The sequence below is a fragment of the Carlito syrichta genome, unplaced genomic scaffold (assembly GCF_000164805.1).
Source record: "Carlito syrichta isolate Samal-C Ts95f unplaced genomic scaffold, Tarsius_syrichta-2.0.1 Scaffold314358, whole genome shotgun sequence".
NCBI classification, from domain to species: domain Eukaryota; kingdom Metazoa; phylum Chordata; class Mammalia; order Primates; family Tarsiidae; genus Carlito; species Carlito syrichta.
The window spans coordinates 615512-638357 of record NW_007258454.1 but is presented as its reverse complement, the minus strand read 5'-3'; the positions used below and the strand labels follow the sequence as shown (position 1 = coordinate 638357).

General features: G+C 36.9%; 1 protein-coding gene across 5 annotated transcripts; it reads right to left on the bottom strand.

Annotated features, from left to right (window-relative positions):
* Positions 1-3844: 3844 nt before the first annotated feature.
* On the bottom strand, positions 3845-21806 carry SNCA (synuclein alpha). Of its 5 annotated transcripts, none has more exons than XM_008071525.2 (4): positions 21735-21806; positions 18979-19124; positions 9518-9559; positions 3845-4381 (listed from the first exon to the last, which is right to left on the bottom strand). In XM_008071525.2, the coding sequence occupies exons 2-4, from the start codon at positions 19097-19099 to the stop codon at positions 4197-4199; spliced, it is 348 nt and encodes a 115-aa protein (XP_008069716.2). In that variant the 5' UTR covers positions 19100-19124; positions 21735-21806; the 3' UTR covers positions 3845-4196. The 5 variants fall into 5 exon arrangements, with proteins under 5 accessions (XP_008069716.2, XP_021574961.1, XP_021574960.1 ...); XM_021719286.1 differs by lacking the exon at positions 21735-21806 and adding an exon at positions 20606-20684; XM_021719285.1 differs by lacking the exon at positions 21735-21806 and adding an exon at positions 20249-20647.
* Between the last annotated feature and the right edge of the window lie 1040 nt (positions 21807-22846).

Genomic DNA, 22846 nt, shown 5'->3' with positions numbered 1-22846 from the left:
GACCCATTTCATACCATATACAAAAATCAACTCAAATTAAAACTTAAGCATAATACCTGAAACTGTAAAACTACTAAGAAAAATAGGGAAAATCTCTTTGGCATTAGTCTGGGCAATTACTTTTCAGATATGACCCTAAAAGCACAGAAAACAAAAGCAAAAATAGACACATGGGACTGCATCAAACTAAAAGACTTTTACACAGCATAGGAAACAATCCACAGAGCAAAGAGACAAAGTATGGAATGGGAGAAAATATAAGCAAACCATGGAACTTGTAAGGAGTTAGTATCTAAGGAACTCAAGCAACTCAATAGCAATAAAATAAATAACCTGAATAAAAATGTGTAAAGGACCTAACCGACATTTTTCAAAAGAAGACAAAAAAAGACATACAAATGGACAACAGGTATATGAAAAAATGTTCAACATTCCTAAACATCAGAGAAATGCAAATCAAAAACACAATGAGATAACACCTCACAACTGTCAAGAATAGCTATTGTCAAAAAGATAAAAGACAGCAAGTGTTGATAAAGATGTGGAGAAAAGGGAACCCTTGTACATTATTGGTGGGAATGAAGATGGATGCAGTCAGTATGAAAAACAATATGAAATTCCTCAAAAAATTAAAAATAGAACTACCATATGATCCAGCAATCCCATTTCTGAGTAAACATCCAAAAGAGAGAAAAGCAGTATGTTGGAGAGATATCAGTATTCCCATGTTCACTGCAACATTATTCACAGTGACCAAGATATGGAACAAACTTAAGTGTCCATCAACAGATGAACGGATAAAGACAATTTGGAATGTATAGTCAGTTCTCTGTATCTGCAGGTTCCTCATTCACAGATTCAATTAATTCTGTATTTAAAATACTATAAAATAATAACAAAAATTTAAAATACTGTATAACAACTGTTTATGCAGCACTTGCATTATATTAGGTAATATAAATAATCTGGAGATGATTTAAAGTATACAGGAGGATATGCACAAGTTATATGCAAATACTACATCATTTTATATAAAGTACTTGAGTATCTGGAAATTTTTGTACCCATAGAGTCCTGGACCAATCCTCTGCAGATACCAAGAGATGACTGTATACACAATGGAACACTATTTAGCCTTAAAAAAGAAAGTAGTCCTTACATTAGCCACAACATGGATGAATCTTGAAAAGATTAGGCAAGTGAAATAAGCAATGCACAGGAAGACAAATGCTCTGTGATCTTTCACTTTTTGTGGAATCTAAAGTCAGACTTAGCAGAATAATAGTGGACAGGGGCTGAGAGAGGGAGGGAATAAGGAGATGTTGGTCAAAGGGTACAAAGTTTCAGTTATAGAACAAATAAGTTCTGGAGACCTGATGTACAGCATGGTGACTACAGTAAATAATGCCAAGTTATATACTTGAAATTTGCTAGAACAGTAGCTCTTAAATTTTGTGACCATAAAATGATAACTATGCAAGGTGATGGATATGCTTATTATCTTGATTGTTGTAATTATTTCACAATGTATACATATATCAAGATATCATGGTGTGCATTGTAAGTATATGCAATTTTAATTTATCAATTATTCCTTAATAAATCTGGGAAAAAAACCTCTGGTGTCTGTAATCGTATCTCTCTTTTAACATCTAAAGTTGAGGAAGTACACTAAAGAAAGCATATTTTTAAAAAGAAAAATTTAGCAAATGAAGAAAAACCACTAGAGTTCTTGGTTTTAAAGAAAACACGAAAACAAAAAGAAAAGAAGGAAGAAGGGAAGAAGGGAAGAAGGGAAGGAGCTTTACACCCTCATCAACCAGGAGGACCACATACCCTCAAAAGGTATGAAGAGTCAAAATCAATGCTATCACTCATCTTGGCAGTGTTCCTGATCTTCACAAGAGGCACCAACCACCAAGAAAATGATACAGTCATTAATCTACTTCTACAGGCTAGACATCCAGGAACCCTACTTGTCACATTCCTATTCTCCCAAGTTTCTGACACATTGTAAGTAATCATTATTTCTTGAATGATGAATGAATGTCTCATCAGGGTCACTAAAAAGTCGTTCAAGCAACAACAACAAAAAATGCTTATTTCTATTTGCCAAGATCATTTTGATCAGAGTCTGAAAGATCAAATTAAATTATTTCAAATTTCCTAATGAGCAAATTTAATGACTTTATTTAACCTCTCCAGTTTTTTCTGGCATCTCACAGATGTGGCCATATTACAGGCATTTATTAGAGTATTCCTTGAATTATTATAGAAACTCCGAACTTCATTGCTAAATTGGGCTTTAACAATTTTCTAGTAGAGTTCCCTTATTATGTGAGAAAGAGTTTTACAAGATCTGCAAAAGGTTATCCAGCCAGGTGATGACAAAGCAGAGATGAAAACCAGTCGTTTTCACTCCCTGTCCAATGTGTTTTTCCACAACTATGCTGCAATTTCTAGGTTTAATGGTTAATCTTCTTATTAGAAATTTGTAAGAACCTGTAGTACCCATAAAAGAAATGTCTCCAAATGGTTAACTGTCACATCACTTAGCTTTCTGCATTAAAATATTAAAATAAGTAGCAGTATTTTTTAGAAGGTTTAAAACAAGCCAAATTTGCAAGGAATGAAGCACTTTCATGTCTTATTTGAAATTTATAAGGTATGCCCTAAATGGGGGTGCACAGGGAATGGTACACACCTCCCTGGTTTCTTAAGATTCTGAAACAACAAAATTTTCCAGTTAAATCTAGTTGTTCATAATTCAATTTATAAAGACCCAAAGTAAGATGGGTTATGAGGAAGTGGTTGGGGAAGTGATATAGTGTATAGAAAAGCACTATTGGGGTCCAGTCTATTCCCACTGGCTGTGCAATCTTGGACCACTCACTTCCTCTGTAGATTTCAGTCTTCTCACACAATCAGGGGATTGGTCTAAATCATGGGCTTTGAATATGAAATCTGTTAATGGATCTCCCATTAAGCTTTTTGGCGTGTGCATGTGAATGTGCATTTTTTTGGGAAAGGATTCATAGTTTCTATTAGGTTGTCAAAAGTGTCTGGGATACAAAACAGGTTAATTGTTTCTGTACTAATACCTGAAGACCCTCATAACTTTTGCTAATTTTTTTTTTTAATAGAGACACAGTCTCACTATGTCATCCAGGCTGGACTCCCTCCTGACATTTGAAATGTAACAAAGCTGTAAATAGAACTATAATTTCAGATGGAAAATTGAAATCAGTATGATATTTTTAGCACAAATAAGTTTATTTGAAAAGCATATTCTTTATAAAGACATACTACCATGATACAGTCAATTGTTAGTTAAAAAACTTCACTAGAAGCCCAGGATAGATTTTCCATAGTTACCATCAGTTGCACCAGTGTAACTTCATGTGGGAAATCTAAATATATCACAGGTTTTTAATCTTACCTCTTTATTTATTATCAATATTTGAATAGGCTGTGAAGGTTTACATGTGATAAAAACAACCCAGAGCGGTATGCTGGCAAATAAAACTTCTTTCTCAGTTTTCAGGACATTCATCCTAGCCATTTGATTATAACTTTGGGACGACTGAATGGGCACAGTTCTTATACTAAGCATCTGATTATCAAAGACCCAGAAATAAAAGTTGTTGTGCTTATCCACTTATTTCCATCCTTCCTCCCTCTTTAATTAGCATCCTGTAATGTCAAAAAACGAATGCAAAATTCTTCTGAAAATTTTAAAATCACTCCAAAACCATGATCTCTATTGATATGTATTTGACAATGAACTGTTATGTGGTATGCAAATATGCTATTTAATAAAAGATGATGTCATTATAGAGAAATTAAGTATAAAAATCTTCATTTTGAAAATTTAGAAATTAGGCACAAAGAGATTAGTTTTTCCAACAAAAAGAAATTCCAAGATTTATGGTTAACACAAAAGCACTCACTCCTTCAGAAATATCACTATTCCTTTTGGCATTTGACTACAGCGTTCATTTCATTAACTTTCTTCCAGAAATTGAAACAATCATGATTATTGTACAAATTTGCATGGCATTTATCTGGGTTAATACCTCAAAAACCGAGACTCATAAAGAAAGAACTTTTTTAAAGAGGAGAGTGTCAGGTAGCCTTCCCCCACAGTAAGCACCTTGTTCCTGCCCCCACGCCTCACATGAAAATAAACCATGAACTCACAAGATTTTAAATATAATATAAGACGTACACAACCATACCTTGCCAAACTGGTCCTTTTTGCCAAAACCAGTGGCTGCAGCAATACTCCCAGCTCCCTCCACTGTCTTCTGGGCTACTGCTGTCACACCCGTCACCACCGCCCCTCCAACGTTTGTCACTTGCTCTTTGGTCTTCTCAGCCACTGGGATAAATCAAGAGCAACAACCAATTAAAGGACGGTAGATGACAGTGAGTTAAAATAATTCCACTTTCGCTGTCAACTTCATTACACCTGTGATATTTTGTCATAATCATGTAGATATTAAAAGATGCTATAATTTAAAAATCAAGAACACAGAACCATGAGCAATTCAGGTTTAGCTTAGGAGAGTTTTGTAGAAAGCAATGCTTACAGGTGCAGTTATAGTTGAAACAGATTCAATGTGACATTTTTTTTCTTTATTCCAACTTTATGCCAATCCTTTGATCTCACTCAGACAATTCATTACAATTCATTTTCACCACACTTCTGAGTAACACAACACATACTACTTATCTGTGTGCTCACAGATGGTATTATCACATTTGAATGAATAATAGCATAAGAGATGGTTATGAAGGAACTTGGCTCTTTTTAATCCATTTCACCTCAGGCAGTGAAATAGAATGGATTCTTAATAATAAGATAGATTTTCAGTAATTTTAATGGGAACAAAGGAGCTATACTTTACAGCATGAAAATAAAGAGGCTTAAAACAATATATGATATGGTGATTCAGTAGACTTTAAAAAATAAGTTAAAAATTTAGAGATGATGGCATAGTTTGGATTAAATTTATAAAGAGATTAAATTTCATATAAAAAATTCTCATGTAAAGTAAAATAGCCAAACACAGAAAGACAAACACCACATGATCTCACTAACATGTGGAATCTAAAAAATAAAGGTAAGTAAATGTAAGGTATTGATACAGAAGCAGAGAGTACACACACACACACTCAAATTTGGGTTCACATCCCAGCACACTGGAGAAGACTAAAAAGTTCTGAGCTTGTCAACAGGTTACCCTTCAGTCCTTCTCCATATCCTCCGCTGGATCATTAGATGACAGTATTAGTTGAGTCTTTAATTTTTATCACAGTCTCAACCAATGGACACTACAATATCTTTATTAACACATAATATGTGTACATATTTATGGGGTAATGTCACATGCACAGACTGTGTGATCAAGTGTGGGTATTTAGACATCCATCACCTTTAACATGTATCATTTCTTTGTTGGGGCACATTTCCAATCTTCTATTCTAGCTATTTTGGAATATAAATTATAATGCTAACTATAGTCATCCTACTGTGCTATCAGACATGCAAACTTATTCCTTCTAGTTAACTGACACTATAATATTTTGAACTTATCTATGTTTTCCCCAATGTGCCAATCTTTCGCATCTTGGTACATAGGGCTCTACCTGGCCAGAAGTTTTTATTCTACTCTCACTTACTCAGTAAACACAATTCCTTTGTTAATACCAAGCTCAAATGCCTTATAACATCTCCCCCCCCAAGTGTCTTTGTTCCACCTCCTCCAATCCCATTAAATTTGAGATGTATCTCTGCTTTTGAATTGTTTACATTGCACCATAATTTTTCATTTACCAGTATGTCTGTGCACCTCCACCACCCTATTCTGAGTTCTTAAAATCAGGGATTCTGCTTGATTTTTCTTTATATTATTTTGTAGTAGATATTCAATAAATTTTCAATGCACTAAAAGGAATTTAGTGTCTATCTTTATTGCGTACACTAATTTCAATAATTTGATTTATATTTGATTTTAGCTAAGTTAAAAATAAAATTCCAAAAAAGTGGCACTAACTTTTAGAATAGATACAGTAAATCTAAACTTTGACATGAAACAAAATTATAAAATTAAGAAGATTTCTCTTTGAATTGTTACATAAATGATAGATTTGAAGAAAATAAATTTAAAACAATTTACTAAGAACATTTAAATCATAATATGTTGCAAATGAGCTATGTTTATTAAGATGTAATAAAGTTTTGTTTATAAGAACCAAAACCTTCAGAAAATCTCCAAAGTTAGGAATTTATTTACATTATACCTGTATGAAGAATAAACAATTTTATATCATTATGTTTTAAAGCACCTTCAAAAAACATGTCATTCAGTAAATTCAATTAAATACATTCTTATATATTCCTATAATGTGATGCATTAAGTTGACAACCAAAATAATTTCCTGAGATCAAAAAGCTTAGATTAAGGTGAAGTTTTCTAGATTCTACCTTGAGACTATCAAACTAAAAGAATATATTTTTCTTGGACCTGGTAAATAAAAAATTCCCGGTCCAAGTTTATTGAAGTTTAATATTTCTGCAAAAACAGCTAATGGGATGAATCTCGGGGAAATTGCTATTTTAACATTAGCAGATAATGTTAGGTACTGTTTATATGTATATACATATATATAATATACACACACATGCACATATGCGCACACGCACACACACACACACACACACACACTCACACACACACACACATATGTAATGTTAGGTACCATTAGTATAACAGTTTCTTGCTTTCCTGAATTAAGACCAATAACAATAGTAAATAAGATTTAGTTAGCACTTAATATGTACCCATAATAAACATTTTAGTCCAAGCATAATAAGCTACCAATTCTCCTTCTCTTTAACCAATGATGTAATTATCTTATTTCTCCATATAATTGGAATTGGGAATTTTATAGTAAATAACCCTATTCAGCAAATTAATTCACTTTTCTGATGCGGAAGAAGAATGATACTTATTGTAGCTGATTTCTCCGAATGCATCTATCATGGTCAGACTAGTTGTGACAGCATCTTTGATATTTGCTAGAGTGGTTTACCAATGCAATGTCTGTAAATATTGCCCACACCCAAATCATCATGTCCTTACTGCTTTGCAACATTTCCCATAGTTTTCTGGGGGACCTAGCTTCCCATAGTTTTCTGGGAGACTTAGTTTTATTGGAGTGTAGTAACTATTGGCGTTTGACAATAGTCAAAATGTATGAATAATCTGGAGTTAAACTATGCTATGCAAATTTATTTACTGTAAACTATCTCCGATTCTTTAATATTTTAAAGAAAAGATCTGGTATGCAAAGTCTTTAATATTATAAATCATGGACACATAAGTTGTGGGCTACTATCCCTCAGAAAATGTTTTGTAAGATGTTGCTAATATAATATAAACTTAGTCTCTTTTTCTGTCTCCTTTTCTCTTTCTCTGTCTCTGTCTCATGGTCTCTCTCTCTCTCTCTCTCTCTCTCTCACGGCACACACACACACACACACACACACACACACACACACACACACACACACACACACATTCAAATTTGGGTTCACATCCCAGCACACTGGAGAAGATTAAAAAGTTCTGAGCTTGTCAACAGGTTACCCTTCAGCCCGTCTCCGTATCCTCCGCTGGATCATTAGATGACAGTAGTAGTTGAGTCTTTAATTTTTATCACAGTCTCAAACCTTGCCACGTGCTTATCTTTTTTCTAAACCACATGGGTTCTCCCTCAACTATCAAATGGAATACCATTAATCTAGGTTGGCCCCTTCAGATAGTGCAGTCTCCAACTGTCTGTTATCCAATTCTTATTAAAATCATGCTTAACAATACCACATTTATAGAAGGTCACTAGAAGGGACCACAGTTCATTCAACTTACCTAGTTCTCTGCCTAATTTATTGGTTGTAACAGAGCCTAGGATAGCTGCATAGTTAGCTTCTTACAAAATTAGTTTTAAAGGATTCTGTTTTACTTTTATACCCTCATTTTTAATCAAAATTACGCACTTAAATACCTTTCTCCACTAGTTTTAAAAATGTTGCTCAAGAACGTTCACTATAAAGCAGTAATAACACTTGCATAACACATATTATTTGCTCTCAGTTTTCCAGGTGTTTTGTGTACACTAATTATTTAATAGATGAGTAATCTAAATAACATAGAAGTTAAAGAATCTTGCACAAAATCAAACAGCTAGTAAGGAGTAAGCAGGAAGTTGAACCAGGAAGATCTGATTTCAGTGTTTTTAGTGTAAACCACAAGACTGTATTAAGATCCCCATTTCATTTTCCCTACTTGTATTCTATAATTTAGTGAGAGGAACATGAAATATTTTTATGAAGTATTATTACATTTAATGCTTTCTGGTCATACAAATTTTATTTCTAATTAAATATTTTGTTCTCCCACACCTGTCAGGAAGTATGGAGTACTTACAACATGAAACTCAATTGTAACAAGTCTGTGGAGTATTAATTTGCTAAATATTGGTTCTTCTTTAGTTTTTCTATTTCTGTCACTATCCCCTTCATCTTCCTCATCATGTGATGATGATCATCATTATTTTGATCGTTTTCACTATTTCTTTACTACAAGTCTTATTGATTTATTCAAATTTTTGGTAAAATTTGGTCAAATTAACAATACAGTTAAAAATATAAGAAATTAGCCGGGCTCGGTGGCTCAGCCTGTAATCCCGCGCCTTTGGGAGGCTGAGGTGAGTGGACTGCCTGAGCCCGCGGGTTCAAGACCCGCCTGGGCAGCGAGACCTCATCTCTACAATAAATTAAAAAATCAGCCGGTTGTGGTAGCGCAAGCCTGTAATTCCGGCTACTCGGAAGGCTGAGGCGGAAGGATCGCTGGAGCCCAGCAAGCGAGGCTGTGGTGGCCGGGAGTGGCCACTGCACTCCAGTCTGAGCGACCAAGTGAGACTCCAACTCAAAAAAAAAAAAAAAAAAAGAAAGAAATTATACACTAACAATTGTACAATAAATAGTTGTACAATAGTACAAATATAAATACAATAAATAATTTATTGATCATTCAAGTATGTTTCCTAAAATGTACTCTACAGCATTAAACTATGATCAGTATAGTTTAGGGTCAGAATATGCTATCATAATCTATAGAAATGTTTACTTTAATCCTTTAAAAAGTGGCAATCTTTATATTTTATTATGTCAGTAGTTTGCCAGTTACTGGTTAAAATACTCAAATTCCCAGCTACTACAATCAAACATAGTCAATTCAAAGTCATCAGTCTTGAGAACTAAACATGTTTATTTATAATAAATATTTACCTACGGGGAGTTAAATTTAAACAATTCTGAAGCACTCGTAGAATGCTCCTATATGGGCATAATGATTATTTACAATTACATTCTGAATGTTCAATACTGGGGCCACACTGATCACTAGATAATTTGAATTTCATCCTTGAGAATAAGCCTTATGGAGCTTACCTGTAGTCACACCATGCACCACTCCCTCCTTGGTTTTGGAGCCTACAAAAACAAACAAATTTAAGACATAAGTCTCCAACGAGCCTTATGTTGCTGAATAGCTCATTTTAAATACAACTCATTTTAAAATGTCAATCTTCAGAAGCTTATAAAGAATGATATCTTCAAAGGGCAAGATAAAATAAAATAGCTTTAATTCTAGCACTTTGGGAGGCCAAGGTGAGAGGACTGCCTTAGTCCAGGGGTTCGAGACTAGCTCGGGCAACTTGTCAAGACATCATCTCTACAATAAATCAAAAAATTAGCCAGGCATGATAGTATGCGCCTGTAATTCCAGCTACTTGGAAGGCTGAGGTGGAAGGATTGCCTGGGCCCAGCAGGTTGAGACTGTGGTGGCCGTGAGTGTGCCACTGCACTCCAGCCCAGGCAACAAAGTAAGACTCCAATTCAAAAAAATAATAATAATAAAATAAAATAACCTAAAAGGAGGCAATCCAGTAAACACCACAACAAATAGAAGAAAGCAGAGCTAACAGGAGATTCTCTCCAATTAAGATTTCAGCACAAAATGGCTTCTTATCCCCTTGCTTTCCACTTCACCTATCAACTTACATAGGGGAAAAAAGTGAAGTAACACTCGGGCTTGGTGAGAAGATGATTTTGGATTCAGAACTGTAGAAGTTTTAAAAGTACAGCATAACAGAGAGATTTGTTAACCCATGAAATACAAACAGAAGGGAAGGGAAAGAAGGCTTTCATGTTTGTTGAACAGCCATTATGTAAAAGGCACTTTTTGCATTTTTAATCTCATTTAATCTTCATAGCATTCGTTTAATGTAGGTATATTATGCTCGTTTTATTTCAATTAAAATCAGAATTAAATGATTTGCCTGATACTACACAGGTAATAACAGGTTATATGCATATTCAAACTAGGTCTCTATGCAAGATAAAAATTTTCCCCAAACCTTGACCATTATTAAATTTGTATACAAATAATTATTATATTATTAAAGCTGAACTTGTTAACTATTTTATTCATAACCTCTCTAATATTGTATTTTTCAGTGAAATTTACACTCATTTTTTAACTACAATTTTTTGGAGAAAGTAATACTAGATTAGTGATTCATTTGAAAACTATCCCATAACGTGAATAATATAGTTCTACCAACATACAGGAGAGCATGGGAAAATGAGGACATTAAAACTGACAATGACTTAAATCTATATGTGGACATTAAGATAGTTGCCAATCTTCAGTTTGGAACCAACCATGTTGCCCATTGAAGCAGGACTGTATAAAAAAATGTGGTACATATACACAATGGAATATTACACAGTCATAAAGAAGGACAAACATATGGATTTTGCAGCAACTTGGATGGATTTGGAGTCGATCATACTCAGTGATCTATCACAGAAACAAAGAACAGAGTACCACATGTTCTCACTCATAAGCGGAACTTGAACAATGGTAATACCATAAGAAAGGGATTGGCAGTAGTGGAAAACTGTCTGGGTGGGGGGGTGGGATTGGCAGTTGAGGAAAACTGCTAGGGGGAGGGAGGGGCATACCTCATTAACAAGGGTACCTGCATAATAAACGTTTGTATACCTAACCCTGAATCGTACTCCATGTTTTTATAATTTTTAAAAATGTACTAAGTGTTTAAAATCTCTTACTAAATATATAAAGAAATAACTGTAAACACTTTTTAAAACACAGAAAAAATGTAAGAGGACCTCGATTTTCTTTTTAGTAAAATGAATACAAAAGATTAATTAATAACTCTCAAATAAACTGGTTCGTAAAGTTGTCAAATGTAGCATAATCACTTGTGAGATTGCTGGTTAAAAGTGTTAACCATTGAGTGAGAGTTCCAAATATCCAGTAAATATAAAGTACAGATATTTGCATTTTCAATAACCCTCCTGATATAATGCAGAAAACTCATGGATCATCTTTTAAGAAACACTGATCTGAGGTATTCTCTATTTCCAAATATTTTTAAAATTTAGAAGTATACTTTTATTATCTAAATAATATGATGATCAGTAAGATGATCTAAAGAAATATACAGGATCATATTGAAAATGTTCACTAAATATATATATTTTTAAATTTAGAGTTTTTAATTTCTTTTTTGTTATTGTTGTTGTTGAGTTGGAGTCTCACTCTGTCACCCAGACTGGAGTGCAGTGGCCGCTCCCGGCCACTGCAGCCTCGACCTGCTGGGCTCCAGCGATCCTTCCGCCTCAGCCTTTCAAGTAGCTGGAACTACAGGTGCACACTACCACGCCCGGTTAATTTTTTTGATTTATTGTAGAGATGAGGTCTCACCAAGCTGCCCAGGCGGGTCTCGAACCCGTGGGCTCAGGCAATCCACTCACCTCAGCCTCCCAAAGCACGGGATTACAGGTTGAGCCACTGAGTCCGGCTTCACTAAATATTTTTATAAACATATAAATATGGCATTAAGTGGAATTTGCATGCATCATATTTAAACATATTTTACAGAGCAGTTGAGCAAAATTTCTACATTTAATAAAACAATTTAAATATATTTCAGAACTCTCCATTTGCATATATGTAAAGGACCTCCAATAAAAATAAAACATAAAATAAATTATAGCTTTGTAGTTCAAAACGTGGGCTCTGGATTCAGAATGCCTGGGTTTAAATTTTCACCACAAAATAGTCAAATATTCATCACTGGGCCAACATGAAGATCAGAGGAAATAATTCATAAAGTTTTTAAAACAGTGTTTAGCACAATATTTAGTAAGTGATAACTATTACTACTCTTCACATATATTGTTTGTAAAAACCTTTGTAGCTTAAGGCACAGGACAAATTACTAATTATAAATGTCATACAAATGAAATTGTGTAATTGTTAAAAATATTATAGGATACAGGATAGTATTTTATATATAGTGTTGTATGTGTGTGTACGTGTGTGTGTGTATTTTATAGGCAATGCTCACTTTGTATGGTACCACGGGATTGTAAAATGATTGTGCAAGCTGAGCTGAAACTGTGATAAGTGATCTTAATAATCAATGAAAAACTTATGATAGATCAATGGTAAAAATTATGACTGTTCCATGACCTATAACACTTTTTGTCAAAACATTAAAAAATAAAAACACTAAAAATTATCTTGGTAATTTATAAATGAATACTAAAACTAATATTTATTTAGCATACTGTAATTAAAAACATTAAAAATTAAAGATTTTTTTTGGTAAAAAACTTATCAAGAGTAGTGTAGACAGTGCCTGCCTTCTTCTCATTGCAAAATTTCCTGTATGGCGTGGGCATGTTTTTACAGAATTGTCACATTCGTTTAAGTTTCGATCAGTTTCCAAAATGTTACCCCTTGCATTTTAATGTCATGATGTATCACTGATAGTGCATTTAACATGAGATGTTTCTTTCAGCATCACCTTCACCCTGTTTGTCACAACCACTTTTCCCACTTATGTCGATATGCTAACTTTCTTTTTTTTTTTTTTTTGAGTTGGAGTTTCACTCTGTTGCCCAGACTGGAGTGCAGTGGTCCCTCCTGGCCACCGCAGCCTCGACCTGCTGGGCTCCGGCGATCCTTCCACCTCAGCCTTGCAAATAGCTGGAACTACAGGTGCGCACTACCACGCCTGGCTAATTTTTGATTTATTGTAGAGATGAGGTCTTGCCAAGTTGCCCAGGGGGGTCTCAAACCCATGGGCTCAGGCAATTCACTCACCTCGGCCTCCCAAAGCGTGGGATTACGGGCTGAGCCACCGAATCCGGCTGATATGCTAACTTTCAATAGGTTTATTTGACTGCATATCTTGAGTCTCTTGAATTGCAGCAGTGACAACATCCCCAGGGTCGGCTATTTCTTCCTTAAGTCAATTTATGTTCATTCAAATTTTGCTTCTAGCATGTTTTACTCCATTTCTTTGTTGTAAGTTCATGTTTGTTGGCCTATCTTCTCTTTTGTCTATGCATTTTTATGTGAAACGTCACATAGGTTTGCCACTGGGCAACAAGGTACCCATGCAAGAATCGTGTGGCTGTCTGTGTGAACTGTGTAACAGATGTGAAACTACCAATCACCAAAAAACTTTGAAACAGGTGCTATAATTTGGTCACTGATGATAACAGGTTTCTGTTATTTATGTAATAATTTGGGGTCTAAATAGCTAGCAGTGAGCTGTACTTTATGCAATTACTCTCAGTTTATGTACTGTGGTAGGAATAATTTGAATTGCATTGTTAGGGGACTGGTGTTATTTAACTAACTGTAGTAACTGGAATTTGTATATACTGGAACTCTTCATAGTGAGAACAGCTTTTAATAAAGAGAATATTTCTCATCACTATTCTTCACTCCCTTCTCCCTTCACCCCATATTGTTTTAAAAATTATTAGGAGAAAAAAATGTCTAACAATTGGTCTGTCATCTTTACTCTCTGCCTCAGTAGTACCTGAGAATTTGACCTGTGGTTAATGTGAAATTTATTCTGAATCAAAAACAAAGGAAATAGAAGTAGGTAGTAGAATTATGATTATTAGAGACTGGGATGGGAGAGGAGTAAGGGAGATTGCAGCCAGATAGGAGGAATACATTCTAGTGTTCTGTAGCAACGGGGGGAGGAGGAAGGGGGAGATCATCAGATCATCAGACATTCAGTTCTCATAAGGAATCATAACCTAGACCCCCAGCATGCGCAGTTCACAATAGGGTTTGCCATCCTATGAGAATCTAATGTGGCTGACCTGACAGAAAGCAGAGCTCCAGTCACCTGCCACTCACCTCTGGCCCAGGTTCCTAACAGGCTATGGACCTGTACCAGTCCAGGGTTGTGGGGACCCCTGTTCTATAGTACCATAGGGTAAATATAGTTAACAATAACGTACTGCAAATGTTCAGAATGCTAGAAGACAAGATTTTTAATTTTCTCAGCACAAAGGAATAATAAATGTTTGAGGTGATGGATATGCTAATTACCTTGATTAATTCATTACACATTCTATACATGTAAGGAAATAGAATTTTGTACTCCATAAATGTATACAATTTTTTTCATGTCAATTAAAAATAGAACTATTGTGTGAGCCAGCAATCTCTCTTCTCGGCTTATACCCAAAGGAAATGAAATTACAGTACAACCTTGTAAAAACACATTCACTCCCGTGCTTATTTCTGCATTATTCATGGTCACCAAAATATGGAAAAAACTTAAGTGTTGCTTAGTGGACAATGGATAAAAATACTGTGGCAAATACATAAAATAAAATATTATACATCCCTAAAAAAGAGTAGGATCATGCCATTTACCACAACATGGAGGAAGCGGGAGGACATTATAGAAAATAAGCCAGACATAGAAAGAAAAACATTGCACTATCTCACTCATATGTAGAATTTTTTTTTTTAAGTTCAAATATACACAGAGAACCAAACAGTAGTTATCAGGGGTGGAGGAATGGGTAAGAAATGGGGAGATATAGGTCAGAGGATCCAAGTGGCAGACATTAAGAATGAATAAGTCCAGAGATATAATGTACAATATGAGGACTTTAGGTGATATAATTGTACTATATTTGGAATTCATGCTAAATGAATATATTTTAACTGCCCTTACCATCAAAACAAACAAAAAAAAGTAACTGTGAGATGATGAATACAAATATTTGTTTCAGTATACCTTTTACTACTTGTAAGTATCCCATAAAAGTCACCATTTTACTACCTGTAAGTATCCCATAACATCATGTTGAATATCTTAAATATACACAGTAGGATTTTTTAAAATGTTTCTTTTAATTTTTAATTTTAAAAATGTGGAATAAAATTCTGGGTTAGGTATACAAATGTTCATGATACAGGTACCCTTGTTGATGAGGTTTGTCCCCCTCCACTGGCAGTTTTCCACTACTCCCCTGGCAGTTTTCCACTACTGTCAATCCTTTTCTTATTGTATTATGATAATTGTTCAAGGTCCGCCTATGAGTAAAAACATATGGTATTCTGTTCTTTGTTTCTGTGATAGATCACTCAGTATGATCAACTCTAAATCCATCCAAGTTGCAATAGAATATTTTTTAAAAGAAAGAATACCACTAAACCAAATCATTAGAAAATATAACTATACTTTTATAAATATCTCATGCAATGTATTGTATATTTTTGTTGGTGTAACCCCAAATAAACAAATAAACAAATATTTGTTTCAGTATACCTTTTACTACTTGTAAGTATCCCATAAAAGTCACCATTTTACTACCTGTAAGTATCCCATAACATCATGGGATGTTAAAAAGAAACATTTTAAAAAATCCTACTGTGTATATTTAAGATATTCAACATGATGTTATGGGATACTTACAGGTAGTAAAATGGTGACTTTTATGGGATACTTACAAGTAGTAAAAGGTATACTGAAACAAATATTTGTTTATTTGTTTATTTTTGTTGGTGTAACCCCAAATAAAATACTTATATACCCCCCCAAAAAAGAGAGTCTTCATGAGGCTATTATGTAGCAAACCAACCATCTATTCTTTGCTGCCATAATTACTTACTAGTAATCTGAAACTGATGATTAGTTCTATGAATAATCTGTCATTGATAGGCTATGGCTACAAAATAAGTGCCAAATGGCTATGTGACTAGCAAGAGACACCAGAGCTGATGGCTTTCCTGAGCTGAGGTGGCCCACACCCATGCTATCTTGTCTCCCAGGGCCTCACAAGGGTGCAGAGCGAAGGTCAGAACTAATGATGGGTGTTGTGCATGTTATGTTATTTGAACTTAATAAGGTAAAGTACATTGTGTGGAGAGTTTGCTACCAATCACACTGGATGATCAGTGCTGGTTATTAGGCAGAATAATGTTGGAAGACTTTTGAAGATTATCATTTTCCTGCATTTATTGTTATAGTACTTGGCATTATATAAAGGTAATTACATGTTTCTGCTTTTGAGCTTAAATCTAACTTAGAATTTCTTAGTCATTTGAGGAAACTTTTATTTATTAAACTGAGGTATGTTGATTGAAATTTTGTGTACACTGGTAACACAAACTGAGAGACAAACATAAAAATAACACTGATTATTATGGTAGTTCTTCAATTAGTTAAAAAGTAGTTGCCAAAAGTATATTCTTATAAAGGAATAAGATTACTTTTATTATGAGGCTTCTACCAAGCGTATTCAGCAGTAAGTGACATTATAAAAAGTTTTTGGTAACTTTCAATTTTTCAAACTAATAATAGTTATGTAACGAAGAATTAAAAGATAAACAGAACATGTAGGCAAAGTGATTATTTTGTTGGAATGTTTATCTGGTAATAATAACCATAGCTCCTATATATGAAAGTATGCCTAATTACTCATATGTTCTGTTTTATTATGACATTCTCACAAAAATTCTGCAAGGCAGTTACATTTTTCTAAATCATATTTTTACTAATGAGGGAAGTGATGCTCAGAGATGTTAAGTAACTTCCCCCAAACCCTAAAGGATAGTAAGTGATGTCTCTTGGAAAAAAACAAACAACTTTGGTTTGTGTGACATTAAACGCATGTTCTTTCCACATTAACAGTAGTCACCGAACTACTCACTGTGGGACAATTCCAGGCCACTGACTGCTTTGGTATGTAAAGTAGTTTTTTGTTTTCTGAAAGCAAGATTTATTGAGAGGACAGAAAAGCTCCCACAGTGGGAGGGGACCTGAAGGTGTTGCCCAGTATGTAAAGTTTTATTGGAATACAGCCACACTAGTTATAGTTATGGTTGCTTTCACGCTTCAACAGCAGAGCTGAGTAGTTGAGGCAGATATCTTACAGCTTAAATACATGCTATCCACCACATTTGCCAAGTCTTGCACTATAATACTTTTGTTCTTATGATCATTTTTCATCTTAAATCCTGTGTACGAGCTCAACATTCAGTTAGACCTCAGAATATAATCGATACATAGTTTATATAACATGTTAAAAACTGCAATAAATACTGAAATGTGTTAAATACCATGACAGACAATGAAATGATGTCAGCGAAAAGTTATAAAGTAACTGAAGTCCAAGAAAAGTTTCAAGCTTGTACTGGCAGAATTTGGAAAACTGAGGACAAATAGAAAGGGACTGATCATCTGCATGTGACTGTATACCAAATTCCATCTAAAAAGATATAATTTATACTTCACAAAAAACAAAATTAACTCATCAATGTTTTTTCCTCTTACAACACTATTTCAATAATCTTCTGAAAATATGTTTTAAGATAGAAGAAAAAAAACAGTAATTTAAATGAAGATTTCTGGGAAGACTAACTCAATATAAAAAAGTCTATAAAGAATGAGAAAGAAAGAACTCAATTGTAAACTTTGACGAAAAACATTTATAAAAATAATTCCAAGTATAGCATTTCTCCAGTTAATCTATGCTTAAGAGACCAGACCTTGTAGCCTTCTTTTACTTCACAAAGGCAGAATACGTATGTCTGCTATGAAACTCAATATGCTCATCCTCCACCTGACTGTTCACCCTGTGACTCTTACTGCTATATTTGCCACCTGAGAATGTGGAAGGGCTCAAAGGAGAAAGAGGGGAGGAAGAATGGGTAGGGTGTGTGGGTGTGTGTGTGTGTGTGTGTGTGCATGTGCGTGCGCGCGCCTTTGGATAAATGTATGTTTGTGCATGTCTATTTCTTCCAAAAAAATTTGAAGTGAATTGTGAAACAACACCCAATCCAACACAGCTCAAGATACAGAAAACAGAGTTAGAGTCTTGGCATACGCTCCAAGAAACAAGTAGGGTAATAACCATCAATCTCTTCATTATTTTAGCATGTGTGTCATTTGACAGACTATAGGAATGTTTCTGATGTATTAGAAGCAGTCCTTGAGTACTTGATGTTCCATGTTCACCGTGACCAATGATCACAAGGAGTAACTCCACCAGAGACTAATCTGTTCTTTCCATTTAAGATCACAATAAATCTCTCTTTGCATGTCACACGGTCATATCAAAATCTTATTTTGAAATCAGAATGCATTAAAATTAGAAAATATTATTCATGAAAAAGAAATCAAAGCCCCATGAATGATTTTGATTCTTAAGAATAGTCTTGATTATTTTTTAAAAGTCTAACAGTTTTAAAAACTGTCCTCTGAAATATACTCAGGCACAGAAATGCTCATTAAAAAGGGAACAAACAAGCCTCATGTATTACCGCAAAATTAAATAATCTAGAAAAGCAAAAGATTAACCCCATTTTTTACTCTCAGCTCAAATTCAGATATTCACATTCACCTACCTACGCATACCTCTGACTCAGGCCATCCTTTTGACAAGTGATGAGGCAAAAATGAATAAGAGAGAACTACCAGCATTTAGAGTATTGATTATCCCAACCCAACAGTCACAAACAAACATCAAAATGACTTTTGGGGTTTACCTACCTACATAGAGAACACCCTCTTTTGTCTTTCCTGCTGCTTCTGCCACACCCTGTTTGGTTTTCTCAGCAGCAGCCACGACTCCCTCCTTGGCCTTTGAAAGTCCTTTCATGAATACATCCATGGTTAATAAATTCCTTTACACCACACTGGAGAACATAAAATTACGTTGCATGAGAACTTTTGGGGAAAGCAAAACAAAATCAAAACTACCCAAGGTCAAACAAACAAACAAACTGAAAAAAACAGTAGAAATCCCCCAAAAGTATGAGATTCTTTCTAGTATACCTCATTTAAAACATTGCTTTTTTAGCTTTGGCATTAAAAATTTAGCATCCCTCATCCATCATGGCTAGTAAAAGTCTGGCTGCCTAAACATGGATTAGGATGAATCATCTGAGCTGTTCTCACTGCATTTCAGAAGTGGAGTTGCATGAAACGATTGACCCCTCTTTCAACTTCCTGGGGCCCAAAGGGTAACAGTGTAAGTTAGAAGCATGCCTAGAAGAAAGACCAAAGGGAAAGAAAGGCAGCCGGAGGCTTAGAGTCAGAGGCATCCTTAACATGATCCCAGAAGAGGACTAGTTAACAGGTTGATTGTGGAGGGGGATGGGAAGAAACCTACTCACTCCAAGAGTGGTTGAACCTCAGGCAAACAGCGAGCCCCAGAGTGCTGGTTCTAATCCATCAGTCCGTCCACCCCCGCCCTCCGCTGTCTACCCCGAGCGCGCGTCATACACACCCTTGGGCCAAGTCCAAACCAGTGCCAGTCACCTAGGGGGCTTCTCACCTGCAATCCTAGCGGACTCTGCGCCCACGCTTGTTAACCCCTCACCACCTGTTGACTTGCCCTCCCTGCACGTTCACTGAATCATTTACCAAAAGCAGCTTGTTTACTTTACTTTACGGAGGGAAACCAGAAAGCTGCCAGAGGGATTTAAGGTAAGAGAAATAAAAGTTGGATGTTCACATTCCCTGGAGCATCCTCGCGTTTCCCAAAGGAAAAGTGCATCCAGGAGAAACAGCCTGACCTTTCAGCCTTTGGGGAAAAGGGAATACTGGAAACAGGAGGAAAGCCAGGTCGACTTACTTTCCTCAAGCTCGCCAAAGGCACAAGTCCTCACCGCCCACCGCCAAGAGACGCGACACAGCGGATACCCCTCCCCCCCACACCCCTGCAGCGCCAACCCCCTCCCAGCGCCAGGACGACTCCTCTCCCATCCGGTGTTCTCAGGGTTTCCAAAGACGCCCGTTTAGATCCACAGGTACTTACCCGAGTCCCTCTGCTTCTCCCAGAACTCCGATTCCTCCCTCCTCTTATTATTTTTTAACTTAAACAATTCCCAAATATTATTTAAACGGGAAGAGGGAGGAAAAGGAGCGCACAGGAAAAGCGGAGGCGGCACGGGAGAGGGTGGTCCCCAGAGGAGGCTGCTGTCAGCCCAGCCCAGCGACACGAGGCTGGGGACGTGGGAGGTGAGCCCGCTAACCTGTCGTCGAAGTGCCACTCCCCGTCCCCCGCACGAAAGGCTCGAGAAAAAGAGACAGAAGGTTGGAAGGGAAGGCGGGGACCGCACGAAGGACGCTAGGGCGGGGCTGGGCCCCGGGTCGGCTCTGACCCCGCACACACCTCGCTCCCGCGTGGCCGCGCTCGGTTGCTCGCGCCCCCTCTTGGGCCCCCAGCTCGTCGCCGCGGTCCTCCTCCGCCTCTTCCCCCTCGGTCGCCTCGCTCACCGCCCCCACAGCTGATTTGTCAGCGCCTCTCCCCGCCCCCCTCCCGGCGCCCGCCGCTCTCCCCGCCGCGTGCGCTTCGCTCCGGTTCCTGGATGGGGGTGAGGGCGGGGGGCAGGCTGCACCACCAGCTCCAGCCGTCTGCCTGGCCGTGGGGGTAGGGGGAGAGCAAGGGGGAGTGTTTGCGTTTCGCCTCAAGTGCAGGGTCGCGGGGACTCCTGGGGCCATCGGGAGCGCCTAGGGTTGGGCTGATGTCTCTCTCCTTTCCCATCCCCCTCCTTCCCAAGCCCTGCTTTTTCTCACGGGGACTCCCTGGTCAGAGTCAATCTGGGGGAGTCGGGGACCCGAGGGATCCTCCACCAAAGGCGGGGCCTTCTTGGGGAGCTGCTGGGGGAGTCAGGCAGCTAGGAAGGTGCTGTCATCAGCACCGCCGGGAACACGTTTCCCTGGGGTCGCCGAACTGGAGAAATGGTCGTAAGACATAACGTGGAGGGTCTCCTTAGTTCAAGCATCCTCAAGATTTTCGTTAGTTCTTAATCTAGAGCGAGCCCGAAAGGGTCCCGCGGGGCATAAGGCGACTACTAAGGAAGAGTTACAGGTTGGGGAGGCAGGAGGACGCTCAGCAAATCCTCTTCCCACCTCACTAGCACCATTTTTTTCTCCACCAATCAGCGGCTGCCAGACGCTGATTTTTCCCATCCATGGAGCGAGGAATAAACATTCCCCAGCCGTCTAAAGCAAGCGGTGATAAGGCTTTTCGCTCTCCACATTGGATTTACTTTCCAGACCCAACCACACAGTCTAGGAGACAAATGCAGCGTGATTGACCCTCCTGGACCATCCTATCCAATGTCTTCTCCAGCCCCTTCTGGAAGGGAGATTCTACACACCACTCACCTTTCTGACTTCTGATCCCCGCGACCCTCGGAGCTGACACCTCCCTCCCTCCTCCCAATCACACGCACAAACACACATACATGCACACGCGAACTTCAAGACAATTTTTGCACCGCCGAACACATTTTCACCTCTTTCGGAGCTGGAAGGAAGACAGCTGTTCCTGGATCTCACCAGAATGGAGAAGCAAGCTCCTCCCACAAGCGGGATGCCTTTGCTTTCTGAGCCTGGATTGGGAAAATGAGTTTAACACTGGAAAGGCAAAACAAGTTTGTGCTTTAGGGGTTTATTTTTGTAGAAAATAATGCTTTCTCTGACGCTTACACTCACTTGGCATTCTGAAATTTGAGTCAAATCCAGTTTACATCCACAAAACAACTGTTTGAAACCACAAGGACAGGAAGCAAGTGATTATAGGTAAAAGCTGTATATAAGATAAAATATACGTGTTCAGTAGAAAAAAGAAGAGCGTGGAAGTAAGGTCACAAATATTTATTACTTAAACATATCCTTGCATTCTTGGTTTGGCCTTTTGAAAAGCAGCTTTTCCATAATGCAGTAGCTCATAGTTTGTGCTTCTTTGGGATCAGAGAAAGAAGGTTGGACTTGGGAGCTGGTTTGAGACCCTGAACAGGTTATGTCCATCTTCAATTTTCAGTTTTCTCTTTTGTAAATGAGGTGATTAACTTGGGTAATCTTTCTCTTTTCAACTTTTTATCATGGGAAATAAACATATGCAAAAGTTGAAAGAATAAAGGACCCCCGTGTAAATGTCACCCAACTTTTACATTTTTCAAGGCATGACTGATCATGTCTCATCTCTGTGACCACCTATTTTATCATTATCAACCTGCTCTTTTTTTTTACTAAATTCAAGCTTCATATTATCTTTTCATCTGTAGACATTTCAGCTTGCATCTATAATATATAAAAACTATCAAAAATCACCACAATAGCATTAGATGATTTTTTAATTGAAGTATAAATTATATCAAGTGAAGTGCTCAGATCTTAAGTTTTTCTTTAAATCAGTTGTGAAAAATCCATACATTGGAGTAGTCCACACCTTTTTGAAGACATAGAATATTTTTCATCACCCCCAGAAGTTTTCCCTGTACCTCTTATGTGCATATTCTAGAATTTCATAACAATCTAATTATGTAATATGAACTTTTTATTGTAGCTGTCTGATTTCTTTTATTCTGCTTAATATTTGTAAGGTTCATTCATGTTGCATGAATCA